The following is a 20,916-nucleotide window of genomic DNA, read 5'->3' on the forward strand; positions in this document are numbered from 1 at the left end:
ACTAAGTAAAATTAAAGGAAAGATATAGCTTCAGAAAATATTGAAAAATAATAAAGCAAGGCTATGATTGCTTCTTTAAATTAATTTCAAAACACAGAAAAAATGGATAACTTGGCTGGATTCAAAAATAAAAAGGCTATAAACCAAAACACCCTGAAGAAATTGAAAATCTCAGCCACCAAAAAGATAATAGGTACAAATGATTTCATGGGTGAGTTTTAACAAACATTAAAGAGTCAGAGACTAGAAAAAAAAAGTCAACCCAATTCATTTTATGAAATTAATGTAACCTTTCTTCCAAAAACAAAAAGAGCAGTGCAAAGAAAATTATCAACTGACCTCAATCATAAAGATAAATATTAAAAAAAAGAAAACACTAGCGAATTAATTCAGCAATGTGTAAAAATAATTCTGACCAAATAAAGTTCTCAGGAATGCAAGGAGAGCTCATATCTATTGAGTCGACCGCATTTAAAGAGCATTTAAATTATTTATTGAGAGTCAATGTTGTTAATCTGATAAAGGATAGCACCAAAAAAACTAGGAGCAAACACCATACAAGGTTAGAAGCATCCCCATAAACAGAAACAAAGCAAGAATTCATGCTATCTTTGTTTCTATTCGACATTGCACTTGAATTTCTAGGCAGTACAATAAAACAACGAAAAGAATTGTAAAGAAAGAGACTAAATTAACTTTAATTTCAAATGATATGATTATCTACACCGTAGATGTGAGATACGTCAGTAAAGCTACTAACAAATTAAATAGCTAATAAGATGATTAAACAAAATTGTTGGATGCAAGAGCCACGCATAAAACCAGTCACACTCCTATATACTATAAATGACCAATTAGAGATGTAATAAAAGAAAATATCCCATTCACAATAGAAAAATCAAAAAGTACCTAGGAATAAGTCCAACAAAAGATGTACAAGACTTTTATACCGACAATTATAAAACATTCGTGAAAAACATTAGAAAACACCTTCTCTTCAAATTAATCTCTATATTTATTACAATTACAGTTAAAATGCCAGCAGGATTTTTCATGAAACTTAACAGGAGATTTTCATTATCATTTACCAAAATGTAATTAAGACAAAATGATATCAGTTCAGGGACAGACAAATAAATAGATCAATGACAGAGCATATAGATCCCAGACAGATATCACAAGAAACTAGATACATAACAGAAGTAGCATTTAAAGCAGAGGGGAAAGAACAAATTATTCAAAAATGATGCTGAGGCAACTCATTAGTCAAAAAAAAAATAACTTAGATTCCTTCCTCTCATCATTAAAAAAATAAAATTCCTGGGAAAAAATATAAATAATCCAATATCTTTAAATGAGCAGATAACCAGGTAATCTGTATAGGCACGAATGCAAACTGCCAACAAATATGTGAAAAGATGCTCAAATTCACCCACAGGGAAATGCGAAAGAACATAAAAATGAGTTAGCACTTTACAGCCATTAGCCTAACAAAAATAAAAAGAATTACAACCACTACTACTGGTAGAAGTGAGAAGGCAATTCTCAACCACACTGCTGACAGAAATGTGAAGAGTTAGAACCTTTTGGAAACATAACCTGGTAACCTCTAGTATAATAAAAGATCCATCCATGGTAATAAAAGATTAAATTGGAACCACATCAGCTAGGAGGAGAAATTTCCAGAAAGTACTGGTCAGATGAAAAAAAAAAAGAAAAAAGAAAAAAAACCTTCAAGATGCAGACATGTAGATATATAATGTGATCCTATTTTAATAAAAGCATACCAAAAAAACCTATATATGCAAAGGTATATGTAGTCTACAAATGTTCGTATAGGATAATTAATTAATAGCACAAAGAAAAATATAAAGGGCTATAACCCAGGCTATTTATTACACTGGTTTCTTTTTTTTTTTTTAGGGACTGTGGGCAGTAACTGATGATGACAGAGCAAAGGGGAAGAGATGGGGAAAATAAGCCAAGAAAATAATAAAGCTGTGTTCAAAAAGAATGTTTGTATGAGATTTCGTGACATAATCACATTTAGCTTAGCATTTATTTAAATCCTATGTGAATATAAATTTTTATAAAAATATTTAATAAAAATTATAAAAGAACTAAGTGAGAAATAAAACTACTTAAACACTGGATCGAAACAATGTATTATTATGGTCATTACTTAATGCATTCACCAAATACTTATTAAGTGCAAATTATGTTAAATGCCAGAAATGCAAAATGCTCAAAAAAAGTACAATTAAAAGATAACATATCAAGAAATGGTAATTAACGGTAATAATCTAGGACCAAAAAAACCTCATATAATATATATCACTAGAAATTAGGCAGTGAGGGAAAAAAAAAAAACATCTTTGCAAAAGAAGGAGAAAATAGTCAACAGGATCAGGATTAAAAGAATAAAAGTGTGGCTCCAAGTCAGGCCCAGATTTATGCTACTCACATAGCTTCACTCCATGAAGAATAAACACTAGAGCAGGAGTTTTTGGATCGTCCCTTGATACACATTTTCCTACAGAGAAGTACCTGTGTGGCTGTTCTGCTGTGATACTTAGTGCTTTCAGCCCCTTGGCAGTCTGAAGGTCCTGTGTGTCACCCTGCCTGTGTTACTCTCTGCCTACTATACAACATCTGGTCGCCTGGGCCTGACAAAGGATTAAATTCTAGAGCTCATGCCCCAAGGACTTTCCTTGTGCTTTCCACAAAACTGCTATTTTATTTTTTAAACTCTTGTTTACTTGTAAATCCCATTGGTCTTTCTAGCCCAGGGAGAGACTACTGGGACAGTCAATGTGAGGGCAGTTTAATGGGCGTTTATATAAAAGGGATCTAAGAATATCAATGGGGGAAGGGAAGCTTGTGCTCTGAAATAAATATGTGAAAATGTGGGGAATACCTACGAAGAAGAAAGCATTGGCCATGGGAACAAGAAGAAGGGGATAAAGTGAATGGCCAAGCACAGTTTTGCAATTCTGCCTTGGAAAGGTAAGCGACGGGGAATACAGAATCTACCGGCTTTAGAAAAGGCCTCCACGTCTCCAAAAAAAGCAGGGGAGTCTCAGGAGGCAGGGTCAGCAAAACCGCCTTGGAACACTTGCCTGGCCAGGTCCTCCTCTGATCTGACATAGAAGTCCCAAGGGCAACGCTAACACTAATAAGGCAACATTAGGAAAGCATTCTTGGCTTCCTTGGAAACATCTCCTTTAATGAGTCCAAACTAAATACATTAATAAACAGTACCCAAGGCTTTTCTTATACCAAGTATCCTAGTCTCTGGAGCCAGTTACATTTCTGGGAAGGAATGAATAGCTATGTCTTTATTAGGTTTCTCATAACTGGTACAGATGTCAAAAGATGAAGAAAAATATTGAAAAAATCCAATATCAATTACTTTTAATTTTTCTGCATGTGGCCTTATTTTATTGATGAAGTGCACATAATCTGGTTTTCCATGAGAGCACAGACTGAAAAATCTCTGAGCTGAGCTCCCACCCTACACTTAATTCTTCACTTAATCTTCGCCATCTTCTATTAAGATTCCATGCCTCGCCTGCCCCACAGACTTCTCCACGAAGCACCTTTAAAGTTTGGGCATCTGAATCACCTTAGGTCATATTCAAACATGGACTATTGCTGATAGGGGCAGAAGAGTAAACTATCATTTTAATGTGCTATGAAATATATTTATCTTTTTCATTTTAAGTAATTCAATTGAAGATGAAAAATTATAGTTTATAAGAAACAGCTTGTAAAAAAAAAACAAGTTGAGAATTTCTAAGATGCCATAGCCAAGAGTTAGATATTTTATCTATGATTTTATGTGAATTTTGGACCTGCAAAAGAGTTTTGACTTGAGTATGCAGTCTAAATACTTCTTTGTAACCCTAGCACCCACCATTCCTACCCACTCCACTAAATTTAACTAATCGAAGTTACCTTACTATCAAGCATCTGATCAAAAGGAGTCTATAATATGATAAATGTACCTTAATGTTAAATAACACTTTATTGTTTGCACAGTGGTTCAACAAGGAAAGACTGATGTTTAAAGGTGTATCAATATTTGAATTCGACTATTCAGAGTACTAGAACCACCATTCAAAATTTAAAAGACAAATGAAAAGAATATTATCGCACAACTAATATAAAACATTCATCTCTCTAGAGAGACCCCTACCTACTAGTTACCAAAACAACAGTATTTACCATGGGATATGAAGACCAGTGAAGGTCCTTACAAAGTTATGAAAATCGAACATTCATGTGACATCAGCAGCATATGAGAGGTAGAGGCTCAGAAAAAGAAGTGGATTCCAGAGTATGCATAGCCCTTTTGCTTAGACAGATAGGAAAAAAAGAAAAAAAAAAAAAAAAAGAGTGAACAATGTCCTAAAAACTCTAAACAAGTAGAGTGCCTTTCCCTCAACCGATTTCCAATGATTAATACTGTTTTTAATTAAATGGGAACAGATAAAGCGTTGAGGATCTAAGGACCTCATTAGATCACTAAAAAGCAGGTTTTAGCCAAAGCCACAGGCTGCCTCCCTGTAATACGACATTATACCTAGAAACGTCTGACATCCTGGAACTTTTAATGAGCACTCCTAATCTCTTAACAATTTTTAAATGTCATAATTTTCACTAATGTTGAATTACACATTTTAGGGAGGCAGAAGAGCAGAGTGGCAAAAAGTCCAGGCATACCTACTCACCCACACACTTGATTTCTCTCTGCAGCCAGAAACAAAATGCATCAATTACTATTATCAACAGTACAGGTATTTCCATAAGTAATTTTTAATATCGAAAAGAAAGCAAAGTGTTTTCTCTCCTTAAACATGACCTTTCCACAGGAATCTAAGCCACTTAACTTAGGAGTAGGAAAACACACCAGCCTAAATTAATCCTTTCCAGTTTCCACTGCACTGTTTAATCCAAAACCACCTTTTAAAAGCGCATAGGTCACCGCTTATATTAAAGTGACAAAATATGAAATTAAACATTTCTTATCAATAGTGATCCTCTATTACACTGTCAGAGATGGAATTCCAAATCACAGCTCAAGCTTTTAGTCAAACTGACAATTACAATGCAAATATTCAGGCTCTAGTTTCTCAAAGAGGGGTGGGAAGCAATCTTCCTCGCCCTCTTTTCTTTGTAATTTTGTTCATTCTGCAAAGAGAGAAGAAAATAAGTACAGAAAATTTCTCTAATTTTTTTCTTGCAAAAAAGAACAATTGTCTCCTCAGTACTATTCTTATGCTACCAGATGCAATTTGCTTTGAGAACAAATGTATAAAAATCAAGGTTTAAAAAAGGCTACCCACATGCTGTATCTAATTATTCAACAAAATATCCTCTTCGAAGTAATTACCAACTAACGAGGGTATGCCTCCTTTTGTTAAATGGAGGAAAATGGAATTTTAGAAAACAAAAGCAGATTTTTCTATTAGCTTACATTTATAATTTCAGGGTTGTAATTCTTGTTCCTAATTTTCAATTGGCAGTGTTTTTACCTAAAATTTTTTTTTTAATCTGCCCATAACTAAAGATTAATGATCTTAAGCACACATGAGTGGATTTGTAGAACATCACTTTGAGAGAAAATCATTTGGGAAAAGAAAAACATCTTTTTGTTTTTAATCTTCATTTCCTTTTGTTTCTAATTTTTTATATTTTATGCATAGATCTAAGAAACATTTAAAGAAAATTTCAACAAATTTATTTTCTATAATAATATTACCAATGTAAAAAAATGAGAATTCACAAATCTACACCAATAAAAATGAATTAAATGAATGAATGGAGAAAAAGACAAAGTCCTTCCTTACAGTAGGATTCCAACTAATAAATATAAAAGAAATGATGGATTTTTTTTTTAAATTGCCATCAAGCATCACTTATAATAATTGTCACACAAGTATCAACAATAGATGCTAAAATTTATGGGTATAAGAAGAAATAGGTTATTTTCAAGTCTCAAAGAGTATCCCCATAAAATAAACAATTAAAAAGACATAATGGTAACTTTACGGTGCATAAACCTGGCAGGCAACATCTTAACCAAATGTTCAGTGTTCACCAGTAATGGGATAAATTGACATTTCATGCCTCCTGACACGATATCCTGGGAAGGGGGCAGCATCGGTTCTCTGGGTTTCCTACCAAAAGTCCATGACTTGAATTTAGTCATGAGAAAACATCAACAAACCCAAAACGAAAGCCATTCTAACAAAGTAACTGGCCAGTACTCTACTAAATTTTCAAGGTCATGAATGACAAAGACAGACTAAAAGTCTGTTCCAGATTAAAGGAGACTAAAGAGACATGACAGCCAAAGGCTGTATGTGATCCTGTATTGTATCTTGGACAAGAAAAGGACATTAGTGGCAAAAGTTGAATAAAACCTATAGATTAAATCATAGTATTGAGCAAATGTTAATTTCCTGTGATTATGGAAATTATGCCATATTATTTAGGTGTAAAAGTATTTACTTGTGTGTGCAACTAATTCAAAACAATTTGTGTGTGTGGTGTGTGTGTGTGCAGATGTGTATAGAAAAAATGATAAAGCCGGTCTGGTAAAATGTGAATATTGGAGGAATGTAGGTACAGGACATAGAGAAATTCTTTGTTCTAAATTTTCAACTTCTTCATAAGCCTGAAATTTCAATATAAAAAGGGTATCAAAAGGGTAAGTGACCTCTATATTTAAGTGGTTTGATGATAGTCTAGTCCAGGGGTTGGCAAATTTTTTTCTATGAAGGTCCAGAGAGTCAATATTTTAGGCTCTGTGGGCCATACAATTTCTTCCACAACTACTCAACTCTGCCATTCTGTCACGAAAGCACCCAGACAGATTGGAAATGAATGGGAATGGCTGTGTTCCAATAAAATTTTATTTACAAAAGTAGGCAATGGGCTAGATTTGGTCCATTGGCCATAGTTTGCTAACCCCTAATTCATGTCAAGAAAAATTAATCAGAGTAAAATTATACTTTCAGTTAACATTTTTTGAGTACATGCCAGACAGTAAGTATATTAAGTGCCTTACTGGCATTAGCTCATTTATCCTCACACCAATTTGATTAGGTAAATACTATTATTATTTCCATTTTCCACAGAGAAAATGGGCCTAGAGAAGTTAAGGAACTTGCCCAAGGTCACACAGGCAGCAAGCAGCAGACTCTGGGTTTGACCCGGATCGGGCTGTCTTCACTAAACTATAACCGTTCCGATATACCATACTACTCATATGGACTGAATTATACTGTCACATGCAACAAACTAAGGAACTTTAACCATTTTAACAATGGCTGAACAAATGTCCAAACTCAAGGTTAACATCTGGAGAAGGTGTTTTTCACAAACCTCTTGCAGCTGCAAAGAAATAAGTCCCAGTTGATCCTGGCGTCTTTCCACCAGCTCTCTTTCTGTGCGCATCTCTCTTTCTATTTCCTGAAGCCGTCGCTCCACCCGATCTGAAGCCTTAATATGAACAAACAGAAATGGTGACATTAGAGAGCTGTTAGGAAGAAAAAAAAAGACTAAAATTGAAGAGATATTTTATACCAGATGCAACTACTGTCTAAAGCATTTAAGAGTGGCGTGTTTCTAGAGCCCTTTTTCACGACACAATTATAAAACAGATCACAAGAAAATTGGCTGGAAGTTATAAAAGAAAATAATTAGACTCCAAATAATCCAAACTGTATCCCAATAAAGGACTTACATTTTTCAAAGTACAAAATATTAATTCAATAGATCAGAACAAAAAGTAATAAACTAGAAAAGAGTGCCCTCTGGTGAAAAAGAAGGAAAACGGCAATTTTGCAAACGACTGCATTTATTAGTCTGGTAATGATAAACTACTTTATCTATTTAGTTCTTTATCATTTTAATTATCTATAAGCACAACTTGCCTAGGAAGATTTTGATGTTTATGTGTGGCAAATAATTAAAAGGGCTTTTCATTAGTTTGTCAATCTTTTCTACTGTGATCTGCTAAAAATAAATCAGCTGTAAAAGATCAAAAACTAAAGTCAAACTGAAAGATGTTTAATTGAGACTCTCTAAAATGACATGAAAGATTTTTTTCCTCTCTCATGCAAGACTTTCCTTGCTAAAATTTGGGCAAATTCAAAAACACTTCACGTGTTACCATTATATAGTCCCCTAAAATAATGTATACTATCTGACGATGTGTATATTTGGTGCAGGTGGACAGAAGACATTTGTATTCATTTAAGAGAAGCAATAAATACAGCCCTGTTATAAGAAATCTTTTGCCATCATTTCTCTACAGCCAAGAAAAGTCCTAGTCACCAGGGATCTTACTGGGGCAATGGTGATGGCTGCACCACTTGGTACATTGACTAAAAATCATTTCACTGTACACTTAAAACAGCTTAATTTTATAGTAAATTATACCTCAGGTCGAGTTGTTCTTTAAAAACACATCGTTAAACATAAATTTAATTATTCAATGAAGGCTAGGCAAAAATATTCTCTCAAAAAAATTAGCGGTTAATATTTACTAAGCTTGATAAGTCTGGCATTTCAAACTTCTAGTGCTTAAAAATTATTAAGATACACACTATGATATTCACAGTTCTTTACCAAAAACTCAAAATACCCTTCAGCATCAAGCTTCTAATTTATCCTAGTGATGAACCCTAGTATCCCAACAAACAATTTACTACTGTATCTGAAATAAATACAGTACCTGATGTAATAGAAAGAAAATTTGGATAAATATTAAAAAATAAAAGTTGTTAATTTGTTCAATTTTTACAAAATGAAAATATCTTTATTCTTCATTGTGAATATAAAAAGTAATAGCAACACACCAAAAAAATAAAACAGAACCACCTCAAACTCCTTAGAAAAATGGCTACTATCAAAAACAAACAAACAAACAGAAAATAACGAATGTTGGAAAAGAGAAGAAACTGTAATGCTGGTACATTGCTGGTGGGAATGTAAAATTGTACAGCCACTATGGAAAACGGTATGGTGGCTCCCTAAAAAATTAAAAGTAAAATTACCATATGACCCAGCAACGCCATACCTAAGTATAAACCTAAAAAAATTGAAAGCAGGGCCTCAGATATTTGCACACTCATGTTCAAAGCAGTATTATTCACAACAGCCAAAAGATGGAAGTGACCCAAGTGACTGACAGATGAACAGATAAACCAAATGCAGTTTATACACGCAACGGAATATTATTCAGCCTTAAAACGAAAATTCTGACACAGATGAACAGATATACCAAATACAGTTTATACATGCAATGGAATATTATTCAGCCTTAAAAAGAAAATTCTAACACATGCTACAACGTGAATGAACCTTGAAGGCATCATGCTAAGTGAAATAAGCCAGTCACAAAAAAAAATTCTATACCATTCCACTTATATAAAATACTCAGAGTCAAATTCATAAAGACAGAAAGTAGAGGCAGCAAGCCTAGGAAGGTTCTGATATTTTGAATGGGGACTTGTTGCATAACGGGTATAGTTTCAGTTTTTCAAGATGAAAAGAGTCCTGGATTTGGCTGCACAGCAATGTGAATGTACATAACTCTATGAACTGAACACTTAGAAATGGCTAAGATGGAAAATTTTACGTAATATATGTTTTATCACCATTAAAAATAAACAATACAGGATGATAAAAAGAAATAAAAATAATGGGCTAATACCATCCATTAAAAGAAAAACACTGTTTTTTGTTGAATATTTCCAGGGATTTTTCTATGCATATATGTATGACTGGTCAAATACATATTCATTTCATTTCTTTTTTTGAATAAAAATTGGGTATTTCACATATGTTTTATAAAATTTTTACAGTTCACATATCATGGACAACTTTTCATTACAATAAATAAATCTACATATTCATTCTTAACAAATGCAAAATTCTCCATAATTGATTGAAATACTTCCCTATTGATAATGGGATATCATTTATTTTTACTAGACTATGCTGTGACAAACACTCCTATATAAGATTATTTCTGTAAACTAAAGGTACATCCTTTAAGTGAAATTGTTGAATCAAAAGGTATGAATCACTGATGAAGTAAGTTATCAACTTGGGATTACACAACTAAAGAGAAAAAAAAGCTCAGTACAGGTCTCCACTTCTGGCAGTATCTTGTAATGCCAGGTCCATTTTCATGCATTCATTCGGTAAGCATGCACAAACACTTTTGTTCCAGATATTATGCTATGTAGAGGTTAGGGATAGAGCAATACACATGCTATATCCACAGAACCTGCCTTCAGATAGCTTGCTATCTATTGAGGACTGACATTGAATGAGTAGTTAGAATTTCTATAGTTAAACTGAATGAGTTGAATGACTTCGATATGTCAGGCAAGAAGGTTGCACTTATTAGAATCCTATTGAAATTAAAGCAGCTTAAGTAACCAAAAACCAAAATCAAAATCTAAAATTATTTAGACATTTTCTACTTCACCACCACCATAGCTAGTACACGCAATGATGTATGATTACTATATTTGGAGGATTTCCCCTCAGTTTTGAAATAATGTTTGTGTTGGCAGCTTCTGACACGACTTCAATGGTCCCAGCTTCCTGGTATTGATGTACTTGTCTAATTTCCTCCTCTTGGGCGTGGACCAGCCCTAGTAACCTCCTTCTAATGAACAGAATACAGAGAAAGTGATGAGATGTCTCTTCCATGGTTAGATTACAAAAAATTGTGATTCCATCTTGCTAGCATGCTCCCTCCTGCTGGCCCTCTCTCTTGCATTCTTGCTTGCTTGTTCCAATGAAACAAGCCGCAATGTTGTGAGATGCTCTGTGGAAAAGCCACGTGTCCAGGAAACAAAAGAGCCCTCTGGTCATGACAAACTGATACTTCAGCTCAATAATCTACAAGAAACTAAATGAGCTAGGAAGTAAATTCGTTCCAACCAAGACTTGAGATGACTGCAGCCTGCGAGAGACCCAGAGCCAAAGGAGCCAACTATGCCATGCTTGGATTCCTAACCTACAGAAACTGCCAGATAAGGAATGTTTTAAGCCAGTAAATTTGGGAAACTTTGATATGCAGCCATAGATAACTAATGTAATTTTTTTTATCTGTTTTCAAATAAATCCTCATCTAGGAAATAAATTAGATAGTCTGATGAAGAAAAATTTTTTTTCTACTCTATCCACAAAATTTCTATCTATTCCACAAAATTTTGTTTTCTATTTTAAAATACTATTATTTTCACTGGTATTAGAATTCTCTGTAATCCAGTGACAGATGACCACCTCTTTACGCCCAGCAATGCCACATAGTGGCCTTGTGATTAGCCTTCTAAATGAAGCACATCACTTTTTGAGCTGTTCGAGTAATTTAATCTCTCAAGAAATCAAGATCATCAGCCATAAAGTGGGGTTAATAACTTGCCCTGCTCGCCATATATAGAGTGGATCAAAGAGTATAAAAGTAGTGGGACAAAAAATATAGATGACGTGGTAGCAACTAACAGTTGTTTTCCAATACCTACTCCCCATCTCTATTTCTTCCATAATAAAGAAATTTTTAACTAGACAGGTGGCTGCCAAACAGAAACAATATATTTTTTAAGCCACACGGCTAGCTGCTGTGACTTAAAATTCTAGCAAATAGGATTCATGCATAAGTGTCAAGTGACACCTTCAAAAAACTATCCACAAGAGATAGCACATAGGTATCTTTTGTTCTCATACTCATTCCTTTCTCCATCTTGCTGTCTGGTACACAGATGCTGCCATCTAAAACCATGAATTTGAGGCCATAACAGCAGGAGAAAAAAAAAAAAAAAAAACAAGAAAAGCATGACAGAAAGAGCCAGAATCCCTTACATGTTATAGATCACACAGTACCGCGTAGAACCCTGAACTCCATACTTAAGACTTTTTCCATAAGAGAAATAACTTTTGTCTTTTTTAAGGCGCTGTTAATTAGAGATTTTCAGTATTTTACAACTGAAACTGATACTGACTGAGAGAGAAGCACTTAGAGAACTGAAAATGCTAAGCAGGTCCCACTACTGCCTTACTTCCATTGGAACATGGGGAAATCATAATATCCTTGCCGTTTCATTCAAGTCCAAAAAAAAACTAAGTAATAAAATGAACAGACATTATAGCTAGTACTTAGCAAGATAAAACATATACACAAACTAGCATGACTGAAAATGAATAAAATACAAAGTACTTTATGATTTACAACAAGTAAAATTATAGTCATCCTGTAAATCCACCAAAGTATCTTTATAGACCAAATCGTCCAGGTCAATATGCTCAATATATTTCTCTTTCTCAGTAGAGAAAGAGAAATATATTGAGCATATTGACCTGGACGACTAGGTTTCTTTGCTAATACCGCAAAGTCACACAACTCCAACTAAGTCAGCAACAAGCAAGGATCTATAATGTGCATTTGGAGAAACCTAGTTTTGTCTTTTCTATTCTTTCTCATCTATTTCTATGATACATTTCTGTATTAATTAGGGTACAATCTAGGCTCTTTCAAAGAGATCAAATACACAGGAACTGAAATAAAATAAAACTTTATTTCTGTCTCACACTGCAGTCCAGAAGAAAGTAAGGCAGCTAGCAGGCCACTCGGCTTGCTAAGGCCATTCAATGATTCAGGTTCCTTCCACCAGCCCCCAGGCTGTTATCTGGCTTAAGCTAGCTCAGCGCTATGTCCTCATTTCAACCCACATAAAGAGAGAGCAAGAAATTACCAGACTAGTAGCTCCGTTTTCAAAAAGACAAGTCACAAGTGGCATGCGTCACTTTAACTCAGTTACGTGGTCTCAGCTGCACATGGAAACTGAGAAATGTCATCTCTACCTGAGTAACCACATACCTGTATAAAATTGCTGGGAGCAGGGGATGGTAAGGGGAGCGGTACAGGAATCTGCTACCAAAAGAAGGAATTCAGTAATAGGGGTTAAGGAACTCAATATTAGAATTAATATAATTTCAACACATATTGTAATTTTACGGTAGGCCGCCTTTCATCCTTTTCAGAAAAGGGTAAGATAAATGCTAAAACTCAGATAAAAGTACTAAAAGAGGAAATTTAAAATACTAATTATAAAATTGAATATATAACAAATTACAATACACATACTTCAATACTGTAAATCCACTTCTAGAAATTTATCCTACCAATTTACTTTCCAGTGTGAAAATGGCACACGTAGAAGATTACTCACTGCAGTGCTGTGTATAAAAAGAGAAGGCTGATACAACCTAAATGTCCATCAATATGAAACTGGTTAAATAAATTATGGGGCATTCATTCAATGGAATGCTTTAAATATTAAAAGAAAGGAATTAGAAAGCTCATTAGATGCTAATGTTGAACAATCTCAAATCTCAAAAATATATTGGGTGAAAAAGGCAAAACACAGAACAGTGTGTTTAGTATGCTACCTGCTACCAATTATATTACAAAAAGGAGAGCAGAGAGGTCTCTCTCAAGGTTATGACATTCCACGAGAGTCCTAAATGACAAGAGAGGGTCAGCCATACAAAACTTTGGGGTTCAAAAAGTGGCCAGTGCCAAGACCCTAATGTAGAAATGAATTTGGCAAATTCCAGGCACATAGAGAAAGACAGATAACATAGGCATTATAATCTATAGTAAAAAATTTGGAGCAGAAGGAACACAGGGAGAACTTTTAAAAGCAGGGGAATAAATCCAAGTGAAATAACAATTTTTTGAAAATCACTTAGCTACTGTCAGGAGCACAGATGGGGCACGCACAGGAGATAGGAGACCAACTTCAACGGAGGGGACTGCAGTGAACTCAGAGTGACGGCGCTTGAAGAGAAATATTAGACAGAAGTAGATGGAATTGAGCATGATTTCAGAAATAAAAAGGGCAAGATTTTATACTGGCTTGGAAGTGTGGTATGAAGAAAAAGATCTAGAGTGACTCTTAGGGCAGGGGTCCCCAACCTCTGGGCCATGGACCACTAGGACCACTACCTGTCCATGGCCTGTTAGGAACCAGGCCGCAGAGCAGGAGGTGAGCAGCCGGCAAGTGGAGCTTCATCTGTATTTGCAGCCACTCCCCTCGTGTCAAAAAAGGTTGGGGACCACTGTCTTAGGGGACCACTGGATGAAGATGCCATTTCCTGAGATGGGGAAGAACAAAGGGAGAGTAAAGAAAAACAGTTCTAAATAGAAAGGTGTGGGTTCTGTACCTAATGACACAGCACATATTTATAAATATTGAATGATAATTCCCATAATAAGATTTTAAAGTCTGCATTTATTAATGCCACCTGACTTTTTTCTATTTCTAAGACCCAAGGGAAAAAATATTAACAATATCAGCTAACACTAAAAAGTTCATTTTTATCAGAGTCCCATATTTACAATTAAATTTACTACTAAGTTATCGAAAAGTCGTAAGTCTCTATATTTAGTTATCACAATAGCAAAATAAGAATAAAAATTAGGACAGCTTTTAGAGTTAGTATTTAATAAAAGGAGGTGAAACAAAAGCAAAGGCATTCTGTTTAAGGGATTGTATTCTGGCTTTTCAGTATGTTGATTCCTCAGATCTTCAACAATAATATGCTGTTTTCAAATCCACCTCCATATCTGTTGTATATCCTGCTGTTGCAATCTATGCAATAACCATGTTATCTTAAATGCAAGGTTAAGAGAATTCTTAGTTCAATTAATGACTGACTCTTCCAGAAATAGCTGGATCTATGTTTACATTTTTTATTAAAATGTGACCCATCTATAGAAAATTAAAATAAAATCAGGTTTTTCCTCCATGAATAATCAAACTTAATATGCACTTGTGTCACACTCAACTGGGTAAATTCTAGACAACTAATTTCCCCTGTGGTATAAGGCCTATGCAATATTGACTGTTTACTGCCACAATTAAAAGTTAACAGAAAATATTTTCCATAACATCATTCTATAAATAATAACTATTCTCTTCCAATGGGCAGTTTGAAAAAAAAAAAAATCTATGATCCGCAAAAGATTAACAACTCAGATCTTGGCATGTATGATAGAAACCAGTATTTTTTTGCCTCTCGAAGGAAAATGTGTTCTATAAACTTTCCAAATATATTTTAGTTACTGAGAAAATGCATGATAAATAATTGTAGCCTCAGAATAATGCACAATAAATGTGATTACAGTGGTTACCAATAGAAAATGAAATTGGTAGAAGGTAGGGACGGTCGTTCATTTTTCTTTATATATTTGTACAACATTTAAAAGTTTCCCATTGTGAATGTGCATCACTTCGGTAATTGTATTTTAAAGTTAAATCTGGAGGGAGAAAGAGCTGTAGCTTCTGAGAAGTTTAACGCTCAAATAACAAAACCACATCTTCTCTGACAGTATGCTATCATGAATTCACAAATACAACACAATATGTCAGATAGTTATAAAATATAAATGTTGACTTCAAGTGGAATAAGTGAGTCACAAAATCTATATTAAGCCTTGTACAAACTGGAAGTAAACATCATGTGGTCTTCGAAAGACTTTCTAAAATTCGACAATATTATTTTTAAGTTTTTGCATTAGACGGTTGCTTCTTACTCAGGACCACATACACCCACATCAGACTTGAGATGCCCTTACTTTGAAAGCAGATTACGGAAAGCACAAAACAAGCTGTAATATTACAACTTGATGTGAGGAACTGGCAGATGAACAATTCAACCAAGTACACAATTAGGTGTGTGCAATTTTCTAGGTTTAGACAATATAAAAGAACGTGTCCTGATGAGCTAGGCACACTGGACAGCTGAGTAAACTAGCAGGGTGTATACACCAATTACAAAAATGAACTAGTGAGGTGTGACAACCAGTTGTGCAATCATAGCTTTATCTGATGTAGAGTAATTCTGATGTATGGTAATGACGATATGGAAGAACTCAGGCCTTCTTTAAATTTAGCTGTTAACTTTCAGTGGTTACACTTTAGACCCACGTTAACACTCTAGACATGTAATCCGCAACTTTTTGGGTCCCAGGGACCAGCGCTCCTATGAGAATCTAATGCCTGATGATCTGACGTGGAGCTGAGGTGATGATGCTAGCTCACCTCGTGCTGTGTGGCCCAGCTCCTAACAGGCCACGGACTGGTACTGGTCTGTAGCCTGGGGGTTGGGGACCCCTGATCTAGACTATGTAGATGGTACTTTCTATTTTTTACATGGTGACAAATGTAATCTGCACTATGCAAATTAGTATTTTCAAACTCTAAACTCAAACCATCCCAAATATCTAACCATATCAAAAAACAGCATGACAATATAGCTAGAGATGCCCACAGCTTACTCAGGTCTACAGGGAACTCAGAAGAACACTGAGGACATACATTCGAGTCCAGATCAAGGCCCTTGTTACAAGCATGCTCACAGTTTATATACCTATGTAAAAGAAGCTTCATATAATGGCTGAAAAACTTAGTAAAATCTTGTGCATTACAAACAGCAAACACAGTAATTGAATCTGACATATATGAAAACATTGACAGAGTTTCACTTCCAAAAATGACAGACTACATAATTCAGACCAAACCTTCCACTCAAAATAACTAAAAAATGAGAAATATTTTAAATAAAAGTCTGGAAAACTATAAAGAAAAGACAGATGAAACCAAATGCAAGAGAAGAAAGAAACCCAGGGAGGTCAGTCCATCTTTTAGGGTCTCTTTCTACCTGAAAACTCAGCCCATTTCAGGAAAGGCAGTTGAGATACTTCTTAGTATCTCAGGTGGTGATTTGCTAGAGCAGAGTTTTTAACAGATGTGTGGGATCAAAGGGAAAAGCTGAAGTTGAGAGCCTTTCCAGGGAAGCAGGACCCTGGTTAAGCTTCCCCCACCCCCGGCCCCAAGCCTTTGGGTTGGAATCATGAAGGACACTAGCAGGAAAGGTGAACCAGAAATAGTTAAAACCTGACACTGAAGTTTAACACTGAAATATCTCTAATAAGGTAATTCATTGCTATATTGCTATAGCCTCTAATCTATAACAAAAAGCAAATATGTCCTCTCATACATAATAATTATCAAAATATCTATGCAAATTTTCTTTGCAGAGAAATGAAATATAGTTTCTGTCATCAACAGAAGATCCCATTAAGAGAGTTTTAAAAATGAGAAGATACAGCTGTAGAATGAGAGACAATATTTGCAATACATATAACTGACAAAGTGCTCATATATAAGACATATAAAGACCACCCACAAATCAAGAGCAAAAAGACAAGCAACCCAATAAAACATGTAGGCAAAAAAGCAAACGGGCGTTTCAAAAAAGAAAATAGCCAATACCCAGCAAGCACATAAAAAGATGCTTATCATCATCAGTAATCATAAAAATGCAAATTAAAATCATGATGACACACCTTAAACACCCAATACGATGGCTATTTTCAAAAGACTGGATAATATCAGGTGTTGGAAAGGATGAAGAGCAACACGGATTCTCACACACTGCAATGAGGAGTGTAATCTAGTGCGACCATTTTGGAAACCTGTTTTACTAAATTGTAGTGCACCTAGCAATTGCACTTCATGTTAGGTACCGAGAGAAATACATGCACATGTGCACTACAATAACAAGGTTAGTCATCACAGCGTTATTCGTAATAGCCTTAAAATGTAAAATAATTCAAATATCCATCATAAAATGTTACAGTACATTACAGTAGATTCATTCCATGGACTACTAAAAAACAACAAAACTAAACTGCAAGTACATGACACAAAACCCAGAATATAGCACAATCATATTGATTAGCAAAAGAAATCAGACACAAAATAAAAACATGTCCTATACGATTCCATTTATATAAAAAGTCAAAAACAGGCAAAATTAATCTTAAAGTGTTACAAGTCAAAATAACAGATTTAAAGAGGAAGGAGTCAGTGATGGGGGTGGGGGTAGAGAGGCTTCTTATGTGCTGGTAATGTCTATTTCTAGGTCTGGGTGGTTGGAACATGGGCATGTTCACCTTGTAATAATTAATCGAGCTATACACTGATATATGTACTTTTCTGTATGTGGAATATACCTCCCGAATTTTAAAAATTAAAAGAAGAAAGAAGTAGAAAAAGCTTCAGCAGTTTCCACTATCAAGCGACACATTCCACTCTAGAGTTTATGAGAAGAATTGGAAGATCATTTAGTAAGTTATAGAGGACCTCGGAGCTACATTCTTAAAAGTGTGTGTTCAGCTCCTGTTGAGACAGTACATAAAACAGAGAATGGCATACATTTCTTGCTGTGTGAACCACAGCAATTAAGGCACGCACCAATCTGTTAATCTCGGAAAAGATCTTTTTTTTTGAAGTATATATTTTAGATATTCCAGACTGGCACGATGTAAATCGAAGGAACCGTTGGTATGCCTGGAAAAATCGAGGACTTCATATAAAAAAAATTAAGTATCCCATGTCCTGATCATATATTAGCTGTCACGTTATCACGCATTAGTTGCAAAGATTTTGTCTCTTCAACAGAAGACCTGCATTATATCTTCATCTCTCTGGGATACTTCACAAAGAAATTAGCACCAAAAACTCAGGAGGAAGGTGCTTTTATGTGGCTGGGTGCTTTTCTTAATTTTGAAATGGGCGGTAACTGAGTTGATCTCTGAAAACAAAGTGTATCCATCTCTTAGCATGCACAACCAATAAATTCAATCTCCAAAATAAACTTAACATATCTATGTAAGGAATTGGAAAAAAATTATCTGCGTTTACTAGGAAACTTTCGGTTTGAATAAAATATGTTAAGAAAAATAATTCTACTTTTTTATGTCTTTAAAAATCAAAAGGTATTGTGGGAAATGAATGAATATACATTGTTCCTGAAAGTTAATGAATTTGCAACAGTTCAGTGACAATTTCTATTGATATTTTTCTTCTAAAAAAATAAATAAATCACTGATGATGCAAAGAAATGGACACTGTAAGTACTTTATTTTTTACCTTAATTCCACCAAAGATGGTGATTTGCTAGAAAGAAATCACTGCATAATGGGTGTGAACAATCTAAATTTGAGATAATAAACCTCAAGAATTAGGGGGTATTTTCAGTCAGCGTTAATTATGTCAAACAAAAACAGACAGCAAGGAGGTCTTTGTAGCTACTGTGATTACACACTACGTAAGATGACTAGAAATACTTAATGGGGAATGCCAAAGAGCCACTACCAAAAAATTCTGTATTTTTCAAATATCATTTAACAAAAGCTATAAAAGAATTACCGAGTTAATAAAATTTAAAATATCTTTCAAATATTCATAATAAAACTCTAAAAATTAAAACAAATGATAATTCTATCTCTAATATACTACCACTATAAATATTTCAAACTTAAATATCTAAAATTCATGGCCATTTTATAATAGGTGTAAAACGTATTTTTAGATAAAATGTTATATACCTCCTAAAAAGTTAAAATCTACTAAATGTCATTGTGAGTACAACCAGTCCAGCCACTCTGCCCACCACCTACATATGAAATAAAAAATTTTATAAACAAAGATTTCTCACCGATTCTTGTTTTTGGGTTTCACTAAGTTTTTCAGTCAGTTTTTCCAACGCTCTCTTTGTTTGGGCATCCGACCTAGGCAACAGAAAAATATTTAAGTTGGCTATTTCAAAAAATATATATAATAAAATGTATAATAATATACTATTACATAACACTCTACTGTAGTGGTTCTCAAATGTTAGCAAACATGAAAAACCTGGAGGGCATGTTAAAAACAGGCTGATGGACCCAACCACCAAAATTTCTGAATCAGTAGTGCCAGGATGGAGCCCAAGAATGTGCATTTCAGCATTATTCATAGTGACCAGGACATGGAAGCAACTGAAGTGTCCTATGCTAGATGACTGGATAAAGAAGCTGTGGTACATATATACAATGGAATATTACTCAGCCATAAGAAGAGATAAAATATGGCCATTTGCAACAACGTGGATGGACTTCGAGATAATCATGCTAAGCAAAATAAGCCAGACAGAAAAAGTTGAAAATCAGATGATATCACTTATATGTGGAGTATAAACCTAAAAGCAACAAATGAACAGGACAAACAAACAGAGACTCATGGACATGGACTATAGACTAGTGGTTACCAGAGGGTTACAGCGGGGCAGAAGATAGGGATAGACGGGGTAAAGGGGGTCAAATATGTGGTGACAAAAAGAAATCTAACTATGGGAGGTAAACATACTATGTAAATATACTATGTGCCTTACTGTTAAAATGTACAGCTGAAACTTATTGGATTTTGTTAACCAATGTCACCATAAAAATAAGTTAATTAATTATTTTTTTAATAAAAAGAATGTGCATTTCTACAAATTCTCAGGTGATGCTGACACTGCTGGTCTGAGGACTGCACTTTGAGAACCACTGCTATACTGGAACATCACCTTCGATAAACAAATATGCTGCAGTATGTTCCACTTTAAGAAAAAAAGGAAGAGAGAGAGAGAGAGGAAGAACAAAACTCACATCCTCTCAAGGAATTCACAATCAAATCAATCATATCAGTATCTGTCCTCACTAACTTATCTCCCATTAAATTAATAACATACAGGATCAATAATAAAACAGTATAGAAAGACTTATAAAGTAAAGGCCTTCCTGACACTTCCTTACCTCTAGCTCCACTCCCACTGGCAACCATGCTCAACCATTTCAATTCTTAATTCTTTTGCTGGTTATCGACATTATTTTCAACTCTAGGCATTTTCGATTGATTCTCTGTTTTGAAATTTTTAGCTCACTCATAATCCTCTCCAATTCTAGACAAATATATTACTATTTTCAGTTCTTCTATAGGTCACCTATGTAAC

General features: G+C 34.6%; 1 protein-coding gene across 12 annotated transcripts in view; it reads right to left on the reverse strand.

The window, feature by feature from the left end:
* Positions 1 to 20,916, reverse strand: part of CEP128 (centrosomal protein 128) — a 348,588-nt gene that overhangs the window by 289,355 nt on the left and 38,317 nt on the right. For all 12 annotated transcript variants that reach the window (XM_039883945.1, XM_039883939.1, XM_039883938.1 and 9 more), the window contains 2 exons: positions 19,600 to 19,672; positions 7,393 to 7,509 (listed from right to left, as the gene is read on the reverse strand). In XM_039883945.1, the coding sequence (XP_039739879.1) occupies positions 7,393 to 7,509; positions 19,600 to 19,672 (190 nt within the window). The remainder of the gene's footprint in view (positions 1 to 7,392; positions 7,510 to 19,599; positions 19,673 to 20,916) is intronic.

The sequence above is a fragment of the Pteropus medius genome, unplaced genomic scaffold, assembly GCF_902729225.1.
Source record: "Pteropus medius unplaced genomic scaffold, Ma_sr-lr_union100, whole genome shotgun sequence".
NCBI classification, from domain to species: Eukaryota; Metazoa; Chordata; class Mammalia; order Chiroptera; family Pteropodidae; genus Pteropus; species Pteropus medius.